The sequence below is a fragment of the Myotis lucifugus genome, unplaced genomic scaffold, assembly GCF_000147115.1.
Source record: "Myotis lucifugus unplaced genomic scaffold, Myoluc2.0 scaffold_101, whole genome shotgun sequence".
Lineage (NCBI taxonomy): Eukaryota > Metazoa > Chordata > Mammalia > Chiroptera > Vespertilionidae > Myotis > Myotis lucifugus.
In genome coordinates this window covers 3,345,276-3,359,165 of record NW_005871149.1, presented here as the reverse complement: position 1 = coordinate 3,359,165, position 13,890 = coordinate 3,345,276, and the positions used below count along the sequence as shown (strand labels likewise).

Here is a 13,890-nt window from a genome sequence, read left to right as displayed (position 1 = left end):
CCAGCGAGCTTGGGGCGCAGGGAGCCCGGAGCTGACTCTGTCTTCATGCCCCCAGGAAGAGGGGCTTCCACACGTTCGTGCTGCGGCCGCACTGCGGGGAGGCCGGGCCCATCCACCACCTGGTGTCCGCCTTCATGCTGGCCGAGAACATCTCGCACGGGCTGCTTCTGCGCAAGGTCCGGGCTGCACCCCAGCCTCCCTCCCAGGGGGCCCCCTTCCCCGACCCTTTGGGCCCCCTCCCCTCCGCAGCCTCCGCACTGAGGCCCCAGCCTGGATCCTGGCAGTAACTGACCCTCCACTGACCAGGCCCCACCGGGACTCCCCCAACACGCCTGCATCCTGTGTCCCCCAGAACCTGGTGCCCCCCAGCCCCGAGACACCTGACCGGCCTCCCTCCCTGTCGCCGCCCAGGCCCCGGTCCTGCAGTACCTGTACTACCTGGCCCAGATCGGCATCGCCATGTCGCCGCTCAGCAACAACAGCCTCTTCCTCAGCTACCACCGCAACCCGCTGCCCGAGTACCTGTCCCGCGGCCTCATGGTCTCACTGTCCACCGACGACCCCCTGCAGTTCCACTTCACCAAGGTCAGACCCCAGGGCGGCAGGCAGGGACACCCCAGCTCTGGGCTCTCAGGGCTGGTGCTGCCCCCTGCTGGGGGAGCGCAGCAGGCCAGGGCGAGTCCCCGGGGAGGGCTGGCGCCGCAGGGCCTGGGGCCACGGGTCTGAGGGAGCCTGCCTGTGCAGGAGCCGCTGATGGAGGAATACAGCATCGCCACCCAGGTGTGGAAGCTCAGCTCCTGCGACATGTGTGAGCTGGCCCGCAACAGCGTGCTCATGAGCGGCTTCTCCCACAAGGTACCACCCCCCCTCCCTGCCTCCGCTGGGAAGTCCCAGGGTCCTGGGGCATGGCCCCCCAGAGCCGGCTGCAGCCTGCCGCTCCCCCCGCCCCCTGCAGGTGAAGAGCCACTGGCTGGGACCCAACTACACCAAAGAGGGCCCCGAGGGCAACGACATCCGCCGCACCAACGTGCCCGACATCCGCGTGGGCTACCGGCACGAGACCCTGTGCCAGGAGCTGGCGCTCATCACGCAGGCCGTGCAGAGTGAGATGCTGGAGACCATCCCGGAGGAGCCGGGCCTCACCATGAGCCCGGGGCCCCAGTGAGCCCGGCCACGGGGGCCCGCATCCCAGCGCCTTGACCACGTTCTGTCCTCGGACCCCCCCCCCCACCTGTCGTGGCCTCTGCATGTGTTCGTTCTCTGTTGCCCTGCATGTCTCCGTCCTCTGTCTCCGTGCCTCCCCCGGAAGCGGGGCCCAGGATGCGCTCCGCCCTTTCTTGGCTCAGGTGGCACCCCATGGCCCAAGTTTGAGGGCCGCCCTGTTGGTGGCCCTGTCCCCAGACCCTCCGAAGCCTGGCCAGGGCTGGTTGTGGGGGGCTGGCCCCTCCGGCCTTTGGAGTCCTGCCTGGGCAAGTCTGAGCGTTGGCCAGGGGTGGAGTTGACCCCCCGTCTTGTTTACGTGGCTGAAGTCCAAGGTGGGGCCTGTGCACATCTGCTGTGGGCACGGGGCTGCCGGGCCTGGGGGGCTCCGGCGGGGGTTAGTTAGCGCTGGGCTGAGAGCAGGCGGAGCCCTGGCATCCTGGGCTTGGGCTTGGGCCTGGCGGCGCGGGACCACCACCTCTGCCCAGTCGGTGCCCGGCAGCCTTCTCTGTCCTTCCTCTGGGCCCTGTGCTCTGCTGTCCGCTTCCTGGGCCATGTCTGGGGCCAGTGCCGCTGGAGGCTCCTGGATCTGCCACCGGCCCTGGGGGTGGCCCCTCCAATGTGGTCCCTAGAGTTCTGACCAGACCTGAGTCCTGGCTGGTCCCCTGTGCTGTTGTGTGGACCGAGGCCTTCGCTGTGAAACGCAGTGTTTCGTACAATCCCGTCCCTCCTAGTGCATGAGAAATAAAGAGTATTTAAGTAAAGAGGCAGGTGGGGTCTCTGTGGGGAGAGGGGCAGCCGTGTCCGTGGCTGAGGTCAAGCCAGGAGCACTGTGGAGGGAAGGACGGGATTCCTAGGGGAGCGACGGGGCCTGGCCGATGTGTGTGCTGGTGCACACGGAAGCTGTGGGAGGGAGAAGAGGCCCACGGGGGGCACCCGCCTGCCATCACAGGCCTCGCCCAGCCTGGCCCCTCTGAAGCGACACTGCCCATCTGCTGCAGCCCCATGGCACCGCCTGGGAGGTGTGGGCCTGTGCACTGACAAGCAGACCTAGGCCGTGGGCCTCACACTCTGACGCCTGCACATCCGGGGAGCTTGTTTAAAATGCCACTTCCAGGCCCCACCCTCCGATCCCCATTCAGCGAGCGGAAGGTGCAGCGTGGAAATTGAACCCGCTCGGCTTCTGTCCCGTGTTTAACACACAACATCTGGAGCGCCTGCAGGGAGGGAAGCGAGTGTGCCCTGTGCTGGGCAGGGTCCCGGGTTGGCGCCGAGAAGCCTGTCCCTGCTGCTGCTGAGTGGGGCGGATGACGGGCTGGCCGTTTCGGAAGCAATTAGCCCGAGAACAGCGCGATCCGAGCAATTGAAGGCCTGGTGAAAGCTGGCTTCCTCCTCCCCTCTTGTCAGCTTGCTTGGCCCAGCCTGCGGCGTCTGTGCCAGCCACCTCCTGGCATGACACTCGCCCAGTGTCCCCGGGCAGAAGCTCTCCTCGTGCCCTTGCCTCCGGAGGGCCCCTGGAGGGCCAGGCCTGCCCCTGGCCAAGACCCAGGTCCTCCAGTCTCCAGAAGGCTCTTGTCGGTTTCCTGTCGCCGCATCAGGGCTGGCTGAGGAGCTAGAGGCTGGACAGCTCTGGCTCGTTTCTGTTGGGGAAACAGCAGGTGCAAGTGGCCGGTGGCAGAACCAGGACGGAAGCCAGGAGAGCTCAGCACCCAGGCTCCTCCACCCCACGCTGGGTCCCCTCTGCCTGAAGGACACTGCTGTTCCAGGGTGAGGGGAGCTCCTTTCCAAGGTGTTCCATCCATTTCATAATAAAAACGTGCTCCGTCTTCTCTTCGTTTGCAAAACGAGGGAGCAGGATTGGAGGATCTTTCTAGAAGGTTCCTTGAAAGGAAGAATTGCCTGCTTCGTGTGCCAGCATCAGGACAGCAAGGACTCCATGTTTACTCACTGGGTTTGTCGTGTGATAGAAGCCTTCATGTCATTTTCTCGTCCTCTGTACAGTCTTCTCCTGTGTGCGGAGACCCAGCCCTGAGAACACTACCAATTCCAAGCGTTTCTTTGCAAGCTCCCCACTATTTTTTTTTTTAAAAAAAACAACTTGCTTCTGGATTTTTTTGGTTCTCTGAAATCTCTTTCAAACATTTATTGAGAGAAAATATTTTTAAAACATTCAGGCCTTAATACTTTTTCCTACCTGGAAGGAAATAATTTTCATTGCAGAAATTTGGAAAACATACAAAAATTGGAACAACAACAGCAAAAAGCCCACTGGTTGACTTAATAGCAACAAATATTTGCTGGTCATCTGCATGCCTGCGATCTACGTTTTAAAACATATACATATCTTTGAGTTATTTTTAAAGAAGGTATTTTTGAGTTGAGATATATGTATAATTTTGTGGTTTTCAAATACTTTAACAGATCTTTCCATATTTCATTAAAGTATTTATATAAATCTTAATTCCTGTTCACAAGACCATCCCTTGCCGTCATAGCTCTTTTTGGTTGAGAACAACTATGGCCCAATGTTGTGACTTCACTCTGGAGCCACACACTGCTTTCTGGCTGTGCGCCCTTGGGCAAGTTACTTCCCCTCTCTGTGCCTCCAGGGGGCAGGGGAGGATCCAAGTGCCCTGGCTTCTCTCCAGGGGGCAGGGCCTACGCCAAAGGCCTGGGAAATGGTGAAGACCTGAAAGAAAAACTTTGGGGGCTGCAAAATATGAAAAGGACAGTGTCACAATCGATAAGTGTTTGAATGCCTTCCGAATGCTGAGCTGCACGTCGACTTTAATCTTTGTGAAGTTCGGTATCCACAGAAATGTCATTATATTTGAAAACAATTTGTAAATTGGGTTTTTGGCAAGAGTTCCAGACTATGCAGGATGATTGAAGAGAAATCATAAGGCCAAAAAAGAAAAATAAATCCTAGCCAATAGTAAACTAAATGAGTTACTCATCGTCAAGTAATTTCAAAAGCAAATTCATAAAAGCCCTTGTACGATGAAAGCCAAGAAGAGTTCTATTTGATGAGGGAATGTGGGTGCATTTTAGCTTCTGTTCCGAGGAGGGTGGGGTCGTGGGGCATCTGGGGTGGGGTCTGTGGAGGGCTGAAAATGGTCCGGCCATCAGCTCCGCCTGTGGTCTAGCCGGGCCCCTTTCTCCCGCTGCCTCCCTAACATTGGGCAGGTTCAGAGTGCCTAGGCGGGGGTCTGTGCAACCCTCGTGTGGCTAGAGGTTCTGGCTCCAGTTAGAGAAGAAGCTGACCTGGATTTGAAACCTGAGTGTTTCCCGGGGCAAGCCCCCCCTCCCCGACTTCCCAGGTTTGGGGTGCTGTGCAGCCCATTTCCAGCCTTGCATGCAGAGCTAGGGTTCAAATCTAAGTCCACTGGACTCCAGATTCCAAGTGGACACACAGGCGTGCGGCTCTGAAGGTCCGGCAAACCCCAGAATCTTGAAAGACCACGCTGTCTGGGAGATCCGAATCCCACATCATCCGAGACGCGGTGAGCGCCACCCGCTGAGATGACAGGCCTTTTGGTCTCGTCAAAGGGAAGAGAAGCCGAAATCTGCCAAGAGGCTGCCCGTGTCAGTCCCGGGTGGCCTGCAGGACCAATAGCCTGCATGTTCTTTTCTGCTGGGAGAGCAGGGCCACCCCGTGTATAGCACCACCCACTGGTGAGGGTGAACCTGAAGAGCTGTCTAATAAAGTCATGTGCACTCTCCTAGCCTCTTTGTCCTTATCAGGCAGCTCCCCTGCTCCGCCCACCCTCCGGCTTCTGCCACGTCTCCGATCGTCCCCACTCCTTCCAAGGCCAGTTCTGTGTTCTCTGATATTTCAGAGGCCCGTCAACTGCTCCTGTTTCCGGAAAATTTCTTGCCTCCGCGTGGGTCGACCCCACTCCCACTGGTCCTATTTCCTTGCTGTCTCCATCTCCATCCTCATGGGGCCCAATGCCTGCTGCTGCTCTGCTCACAGCCCAGAGTCAGGGAGGATTTGGGGACAGAGGCCTGTGCAGGGCAGAGGTGGGGGAGAGGAGAGGAAGGGAAGCTCCTTTGCGGTTCTCCCTGGGCCTCAGTGGGTAAACGGATTAACAGAGGTCAAACTGCAGATGGAGACAGTGCTCACTGGCTGCTGGGGGAGGAGGCGGCCCTGCAGGCCACAGCCTCCATCTGTCACCGCAGCCAGCGATGAATCTGACCCCCTCTGACCCACTCACAGGAGATGCTACTTTCAAGCCTACATCAGGGAATCAAAACTCCAAGCACAGGATTTTCCTAAAGGCTCCCAGCAGTGGCTTGGGAGCGGGGAGTTGGAACAAGTGCCCTAACCCTAACCCTAGCCCTAAACCTACCTCTATCCCTATCCCTATCCCTAACCCTAATCTTGTGCCTTTGCCCTAGCCCCAACCCTAACCCTAGGGCTGGGGAGCACAGCTTGGCAAGCAGAGTTCGGGCTGGGGTTTGGTCCCTGATCACCTGGAGGCTGTTGTCAGTGCACACCTGCCTAATGTAGGTGATGGCCTGGCCCTGGGCCCCTGGCACCTGCAGCCTAAGGGTGCGCGTGCAGCTGCGTTGTCACCGATGTACTGGCTCTCGCAGCTGGGAGGTCTTGGCGGCATCCTACAGGCCCATATACATCAGATCAAGCCACAGTCACCCCTGCTCCGTTCCTGGCCTGTCCGGTAGCTGAACAAGGCTCCGTGCCCACAGAGCTGCCTGAGCGCCTCAGTGCTGTTGGGGGTGGTGGTGGAGGTGTTCATGCCTAGGTATCCTGTGTGTCTTGGGTGTTGGAGCCCCCACTGTGGAGCATCCAGATGCGTGGCTCGCTCCTTCCCGCCCTGCCACATCCTGTTTTTGTGCACAGGTACCTGGCCGGGCTGCGTGGGCACCTGGGTCATGTACAAACCCAGGACTGAAGCTCATCGGCGTGCCGCCTTTGTGTGAGTTAGGAACAGGTGGGCCCTCTGAGCAGACACAGCCCTGTTAACTCACAGAACCGATGGCATCGTTGGGGAGAGAAAAGTGTGTCCCTCCCTCCAGGTGGCTGCAGCTGTGCTAGATCAAGTTCCTGGGTGCAGGCTGCATTTCGGCTTCCATTTGCCGCTTGACTGGTAGCCTTTTGCAGTTCCCAACTTGTCCATAGGGTGGCGGTACTGAGACCTTAGACTTCTGCCTCAGCTGCTGGCTGGGCTGATGGGGCACCCTCTCCAGGCATCCATGCTCACCTTCTTTCATCCAGTTCCCTCCTCCTCTCTCCCTTCTGACCTCTTGTCAGTCTGTTCCATGTTCCAATACTTGAATTGTCTTATTTCATGCCTATGAAATGGTATCCCATGCCTATACCACAAATATTGTTTAAGGTTAGCTTTAAAAAATACGTTTTCTCAGTGGACTCCAGGAATGTTTCTGTTCCAAGCTCAAGATGTGTAAAAAAAAAAAAATGTGTAAACTCAGAGTGGCAAATCCTAATGACAAATATTAGAGGGCTACTTAGAAGGCCAGCACCTGTGTGTGTGCATGGCCAACATGGAGTCAGGATTCTAAAGTCTTGGAGGAGCTTTCAGACTGGCTGGTCTACCAGCGACAGGTGCCCATTGAAACTCGATTTGAGGGGCGCCACTCTGGGTGTAATTGCAGTCTGAGCCTCCCTGAGCCTTGGGGACTCTGCAGCCCAGGGGGGTGGCTGACCGATGCCTGGAGGGGAAGGGAGGGAAGGGAGAGGAGCCTCTTTTTTTGCGACTCAGATTTGTTTCCCGAGCGCACTGTCCACTCCCTCTGACCGGCCGAGGTCTGAAGGCGGACGGGGAGCCAGGCGAGCCCAGTCCGGCGTTCGGCGTCCTGGCGCCCAGACCTCAGCAACCCCAATCCCCGCGGCTCGGGGCGGAAATGCGCTGTGCCAGTCGCTCCCGGCGCTTCAGCCTCCGGCGCCGCGTCATCAGGAGACCGCGGGGATTGGGTAATTGGTGGGGCGGGGGCGGGGCGCAGAGGGCGAGGGGGCGGGGCCTCCATCAGGCCCCACCCCCGACCCGGGCCCTGGACCAACTTGCAGCCCCGCTCTGCTTGAGTGCCCTGCAGGCAGGGAACGCTGACCATGGCCATGACTCTGGGTTACTGGGACATCCGAGGGGTGAGCGAGGGGTCCCCCGGCGGGTGGGGTGGAGCCGGCGGGCGGGCGGGGAGGTGCTGAGCAGCGAGCGTCGGTTCCACCTGAAGGTTCCCCAGGGCTGCCTGGAGCCCAGTCCCCTCCCCCCATCACCACCTGTCCTCCGGCGGGTCAGGGCCAGGGCGAGGGCGCCGGCGCGGGCGCCGGGATGTCTATGTGTTGGGGGAAGAGAATGGGGGTTGGAGTTGGAGCAGAGCGAGCCCCGAGTCGAGCCCTGGGTCTCTGACCTCTGTCCCTCCGTCCATCCGACCCTCCAGCTGGCTCACGCCATCCGCCTGCTCCTGGAGTACACAGACTCCAACTACGAGGAGAAGAAGTACACGATGGGGGACGGTAATGGCATCCCTGTCCCGTTCCGACTTCGGCCCAACTCCTGCTGATTTGGTCCAGAGAACCCGTGCCCGGCCACCTGTGGCTTCCCTCTGCCGCCCTCCACTGGCCGGAGCAGGCCCTGCACCTTCCTTCACCCTCTGAGGGTGGACCTTGGCCTCAGGCAGGGCAGGAGGGGGCCGAATGGGCCCCTGTGTCAGTAACCGCGATGGCCCCCGGGGTTTGCCCGCACTCATGGAAGCCTGGTCCATGGGGTGCCTGGGACTTCTCAGCGTTCTTTCCCCCAAACCCGGGAGAGAGACTCCGTGCTCAGCTTCCAGACTCCCCTGCTCAGGGGCCGGGCCCCTGACTCCCTGGTGGGCCCCGGGGAGAGGGGGCGGGGCTGGGGGTGGTCCCTTCACTCCTTCTTCTCCACCACAGCTCCTGACTATGACAGAAGCCAGTGGCTGAGTGAGAAGTTCAAGCTGGGCCTGGACTTCCCCAATGTAGGTGCGGGGAGTGGGGGGCGGTGGGCGTGGGGAACCTGCCTCTACTCTGAGGCTCCTTCCCGGCTTAGACCGAGGCTTTGGGACCCAGGGCCTCTGCTCAGCCCCCCAGCTCCCTGGTTCTTGTCGCTGCTTCCCCACGATGCTCTGTGTGCAGCTCATTCCTTCATGTGACAGACACTGGGCCCAGGTTTCATCTCTGCCCCCGATGCAGGGAGGGCTTCAGGGTGGCCCATGGCCTCCTGACCTGCCTCTGTCCCCCCGCAGCTGCCCTACTTGATTGACGGGGCTCACAGGCTCACCCAGAGCAATGCCATCCTTCGCTACCTTGCCCGCAAGCACAACCTCTGTGAGTGGGGCTGGGGTGGGTGCTGGGGGACGGGCGGGCCTGGCCCTGGGCTGGGGGGGTGGGAGGCTGAGGCGGAGCCCCTGTTGTGTCAACAGGTGGGGAGACGGAAGAGGAGAAGATCCGCGTGGACATGTTGGAGAACGAGGCGATGGACACGGCCAATCAGCTGGCAAGGGTCTGCTACAGCCCTGACTTTGTGAGTTGCCTCCTGCTGAATGGGGTGGGCAGGCTTTGATAGGAGCTTCGACACATTTGTCACATCTGCATGGTTCTACTTGCCATTGAACTCCTTGGAGCTTCTGATCCTCCACGCTGGTCCCTGTCCTGTCAGCAGAGTGGCCCTCAGGACCCCTAGTGCCTCAAATGAAATCTCTGACTCAGTTCCCCTCAATCTTCGCACAGAGTGCAGACTCCCGCGGTCGAGGTTTAATTTCTACCGGTGTGTGCAGCTCGTTAGCCCCGCCTCCTTGACACCTTTGGGCATCAGCACACTTTCCCAGGAGGCAGCCTGGGGCACCCACAGGGCCTGTGTGCCCCTCACTCCTTCCTTTCAGTCTCTCAGGTTCTCCCCGTCTGTCCAGAAAGTGCTCACGGGTCCTTCTGTCACTCACCAGCTGGGATGCCCTTCCCTGGACCATTTTAGCTCTTTGCTTCTTTCAATCTGCCTGCCGTCTGGGTCCAGGCTCTGCAGGTTCCCCGGCGCCTGGGTCTGGCCCATGCAGGGTGTGGAGATGAGTGGAGACAGGGTCAGGCACAGGCTGGTATCTCTCTGTGCTTCCCAGCTGCCTGTCCCAGCGGGAGGTGGTACCCCGGAGGAGTGCAATGACCACAGGTTGGATTAAATTATAACCTGGGCATTGACCCAGGTGCAGCTGGGGACATGGCTGCCCACTGTGACAGCTGAAGCACAGCCCTGGGAGGCCTGCCCTCTGCCCAGGGAGTCCCTGGCACGGGTGGTGACCGCTGTTTTGTGCCTCAGGAGAAGCAGAAGCCTGAGTACTTGAAGGTGATCCCTGAAAAGATGAAGCTCTTCTCACAGTTCCTGGGGAAGAAGTCTTGGTTTGCAGGGGACAAGGTACGGGGAAGGCTTTGGAGTGGGGGAGTGGACACACTCCTCGTTTCAGAGTTTGGTGCCCATTCACCCTGTGCCTGCCCGCAGCTCACCTACGTGGACTTCCTGGCCTACGATGTTCTAGACCTGCACCGCACGTTTGAGCCCAAGTGCCTGGATGCGTTCCCGAACCTGAAAGACTTCGTCGCCCGCATAGAGGTGATCCCACTGATCCTCTTACTATGTTACCACTTTAGTCTCCTCTTATTCTTTTTTAAAAATACATTTTTATTAATTTCAGAGACGAAGGGAGAGGGAGAGAGAGAAAAATATCAATGATGAGAATCATTGATCAGCTGCCTCCTGCACACCCCACACTGAGGATCAAGCCCACAACCCAGGCATGTGCCCTGACCTGGAATTGAACTGTGACCTCCTGGTTCATAGGTGGATGCTCAACCAGTTAGCCACGCCGGCCCCAGCTCCCCCTTATTCTTGATGCTTCTCTAGTCCTGGAGCTAAAATGAAGCTTAACTAGCATTCATTGAGGACTTGCTTTATGCCAGGATCTGTGCACAGCGTGTTACATATATTGAGTTTAACCTTTAGAACATTCCTACATGATAGATTTATTACCTCCCTTTAACAGATAATGACATGAAATGAGGCTGAAAGGGTAAGTCATTTGCTCAAGGTCACAGAGCCAGTCTGCTGGGTCACAGCCCAGGCACTGGTGCGGGGCCCCCAGTCGGCGGGGGCTTCCATGGGCAGCAGGCAGAGGCCCCCTTTCCTGTGCCAGGAAGGCGAGCTCAGGCCCTCCTCCAGCCTGCATGTCGCAGCTCCGGACTTTGTGGAGGAAGCAGGACGTTCCAGAGTGTGTATGTAGGGAATGAGTAGAGCTGGGATGCGGTAGGGATGACATGAAGTACCAAAGACAGTGTTTCCTCCCTGTCTCCAGACAGCTCTGCAGCCTGGGGTGCCCTCTGGGCAGTGCTGAGATCTCCGGGCTGTCGCCAGCGCTGGGGTCTGCAGTGCGGTTGCCGCTGCAGAAGGATTTTACCTTGGCACCTGTGGTGGGCACTTTCCTTCCCAGCCCTCTCACCGTCTCTGCAGTTACACAAAGAACTGTCTCAGAGATGAGGTGGTTCATTTATTCTCGGCTGTATTCACTGATATGCCCCTCTCCTCTGTATGAGGCACTGTGACAGGCTCAGCGAGGATGCAGAGGTGACCTAGCCCCTACCCCCCGCCCCCCGTCTACCCCCTACGGGCTTCCACTTCCCCCCCCCCCCCCCCCGGGCCTCCTGGGTCTCTGAGGAAGTGCAGGAGGAGTCCCTGCTGTGTGGTCCTGCGGTTCTGCCCAGGTGGTGGAAGTGCACGGCCTAAATCTCATCGCACAGCTCATCATTGGTTACCTTAGTGAACTCACAGATGATCAATAAAGTCCGCTTTGCCTGGCGGCGTGGCTCAGTGGTTGAGCATTGACCTATGAACCTGGAGGTCGTGGTTTGATTTCCAGTCAGGGCACATGTCCAGGTTGTGGGCTGGGTCGCCTGTGGGCAGTATGTGGGAGGCAGCCCATCACTGATTCTCTCTCATCATCAATGTTTCTATCTCTCCCTCTCCCTTTTTCTCTGAAATCAATACAAATACATTAAAAACAAACAAAGTGGGCTTTATCACAGATGTGGGAGCTTGAGGCATCCTTAGGCCCAGACTTCAGCTCACAGTCTGTTTCCCTTTCCCCTCCCCATCAAGAGATCTGCTTTGTCAGCCAGTTCCCATCGGCTCTGGTTCGGGTCCAGGGCCATCAGCCTTGGATATTATGCAAGAGCCGGCGGACTGACTGGCTGGGAGGGATGGGGCACAGCTGTGGGCTGCAGCCTCGGCCTGTGGGGGCCAGGCCTTGGTAACAGGCAGTCCCAGGCCCTTCGAATCCTGTAGAAGTTACTGGACACGCTCTGTCGTGGGAACATGGTGCTCACACACACCGTGTGTCCAAGGCCTGGTTGGCTGCAGGTGGACAGGGATTGAGGCAGGTCGGGGCCCAGTGAGATTGGGCTCAGGAACCAGGCCAAGCAGCTGGACTTTCTCCTTTGAGGGGACTCGTAGGGCCCGGCTCTGCTGCTCCACACCCTGCTATCAGCTTTCACCCCCGTTTTGCTGAGTCATGGGTGAGCCCTGGCCTGCTCTGCAAGCTGCACAGGCACATTCTGAGCCCGTTGTTCTGCCTGGGGTCCCTCCTGGGCCCGGGAAGCGGGAGCCTCCCTGTGAGAAAGGAGACAGTCTGTACAGACGGAGAGGGTCAAGGCCTCCTGTGTGGGCGGGAGGAAGGGAGGAAGGGAGAGCAGCAGAGCACAGGGTGGGAGGGAGAGCCAGGCTGCCTTCCAGCCCTGCCCCCCTACAGCTGTGTGAGCATTTGGCAGGGGCTTCAGCGCTGTGTGCCTCAGTTTCCCTCCTGATAAACGGTGATAGCAGAACCTATCCTGTAGGCTAAGAATGTCAAACTTGCAGCCTGCAGGCCTCATGCCATGTTTATTTAGCCCTTGAGTTTGACATGCTTGCTGTAGGCAGTTGTGCAGAATGTTGTAAACCTGTTTCACAGTCTCTAATGGCTATGAGGCCCCTAGCACAGTGTGGTCTCATATGTGGGAACTGTGCCTAAGATATCACACCAGTTTCAGGAAACTGCAAGAGTTAACTCAGGAGAACTGGGACCCCAGGAAGGCTGTCTTATGCCAGGATCCTGAACTTGGAGTGTCTGGAGTGGGGCTGTGTGAGCCCAGGGGGCGGGGGGCAGCAGACCCTGAGGTCTGGCCTCTCTCCTTCCTCCACCTCCCCACCCAGGGCCTGGAGAAGATTGCTGCCTACATGAAGTCCAGCCGCTTCCTCCCAGCACCTATTTACACGAAGATCGCCGTGTGGGGCAACAAGTAGTGCCCGGAAGTGCAGGGCAGGGCATGGGAGCGAGGAGCACACCGGGACTCGAGAGCAGCTGGACCTCCCTGAACCCGCGGAACCAGCTGTCTTGTTCTTTTCTCCTTTTCTTTCCTTCACCCCCACTCAGGACCCCCAATCCCAGCTCCCCAGGATTTTAGAGCTCTCCAGCACCCCTTGTTCCTGCACAAAGCCAATCGGACGGACCGTCCTTTCGGTGATTGCTCCATTTGGAGTAGCCCGACTGGACCCCCGGCCTGTGGAGCTCAGCCCTGAGCTCCCACCTCTGCTCTGCAGACCAGGACTGCCTGGGGGTGTGCAGGCCCTGCTCCCCCGCGTGGCCCCTGCCCGGCTGCTGAGCCCCAGTGAAGCCTGATCGCACCTGCTGTGTCCTGTCTTAATCCCTCCTGGCCACCGAGCTCACTCTCCAACAGGCCCTGCTGGGCCCCAGCGTCTGACTGTTGATGCTGGCAGTGGCGGGTCCTTGGGGATCCTGGGTGAGACATCTTGTTCCCATTTCTGACACCTTTGGAGCAGGACACCTCATGGCTCTCGGTAGGACATATTCTTGTGGAGGTGGTACTACAGGCCACAGATCACAGAGGGACTTCAAAAGCCGCCTGAGCCACTCATACCCCGAAGCACATGTGTGTCAGGATCCAGGGTCGGGGCTGGAATCCGTGGGCCTGGACAGCTGGGGGTCTGCAAGGCCCACACTGCGGTCCTGCGGGGAGGCCCCAGGCTCCTGGCGGAGCTCCCACCCGCGTCTGATGCCTCTGCAGCAGTGCAGGCGGCTGGTCCCTCAGAGGCCACCTCTTCCCGCTGCACTCGCGCCACTGCACTCACCCCCACACTCTGTGTGACCACTGTGCTCCCGGTTCTGTTCCTCAGCATCGGGGACACCTCGCTGGCGGGGCAGGCCATTTTCTGGGGCTGCGCTCAAACCCCCTGCCTCTTTGCAGGGCCTGGTTCATGGACTTATAACAACTTGCATTCATAGTCGGATGGTTAATTTTTTTTTTGGTTTCTTCGCCTTTTTTATACAGTCTCAAAGGGATGAAAGGGGTATCTAGCCCTATAGTACACACTACGTAGGGGGAAAATTTTTAGTTGCTACGTAGCTCATTCTCGTCGCCCCCTCGTTGGAAAAGAACTTATACCCAAGCAAACGACATCAGAAGGGAGAAATGAACAGAGAACTTACGTGGTTGAGGCCCGATGTTTATTTTTTGGGGCCCCCATCATCGTGGTTTTTTTTTTTTCCCCCACCTCACACCCCAAATTTTAATAGATGGGTCACCCTTCAATGGTAAAAAAGGAGTATTGGTGAAATCCTAAATTCTCTCTCTAGTTTTTCTTCCGCGGAGAGATGTTT

At 58.5% G+C, this 13,890-nt stretch overlaps 2 protein-coding genes across 5 annotated transcripts in view; both read left to right on the top strand.

The window, feature by feature from the left end:
- AMPD2 (adenosine monophosphate deaminase 2) overlaps positions 1-4,922 on the top strand; it is an 11,468-nt gene extending 6,546 nt beyond the window's left edge. Inside the window, exons 2-5 of the mRNA XM_014458938.2 lie at positions 56-176; positions 412-585; positions 745-855; positions 956-4,922. Coding sequence (XP_014314424.2) covers positions 56-176; positions 412-585; positions 745-855; positions 956-1,165 — 616 coding nt within the window. The 3' untranslated portion in view covers positions 1,166-4,922. The remainder of the gene's footprint in view (positions 1-55; positions 177-411; positions 586-744; positions 856-955) is intronic.
- A 2,285-nt stretch (positions 4,923-7,207) lies between these two features.
- Positions 7,208-13,890, top strand: part of LOC102430222 (glutathione S-transferase Mu 1) — a 13,005-nt gene continuing 6,322 nt past the window's right edge. Inside the window, exons 1-8 of one of the 4 annotated variants that reach the window (XM_014459029.2) lie at positions 7,208-7,327; positions 7,621-7,696; positions 8,114-8,178; positions 8,446-8,527; positions 8,623-8,723; positions 9,507-9,602; positions 9,687-9,797; positions 12,646-13,437. In XM_014459029.2, coding sequence (XP_014314515.1) covers positions 7,292-7,327; positions 7,621-7,696; positions 8,114-8,178; positions 8,446-8,527; positions 8,623-8,723; positions 9,507-9,602; positions 9,687-9,797; positions 12,646-12,891 — 813 coding nt within the window. In that variant the 5' untranslated portion in view covers positions 7,208-7,291 and the 3' untranslated portion in view covers positions 12,892-13,437. Of the gene's footprint in view, positions 7,328-7,620; positions 7,697-8,113; positions 8,179-8,445; positions 8,528-8,622; positions 8,724-9,506; positions 9,603-9,686; positions 9,798-12,425; positions 13,438-13,890 lie in introns of those variants that run through there. The other 3 variants (XM_006092578.3, XM_023757084.1, XM_014459030.2) reach the window with 3 other exon arrangements.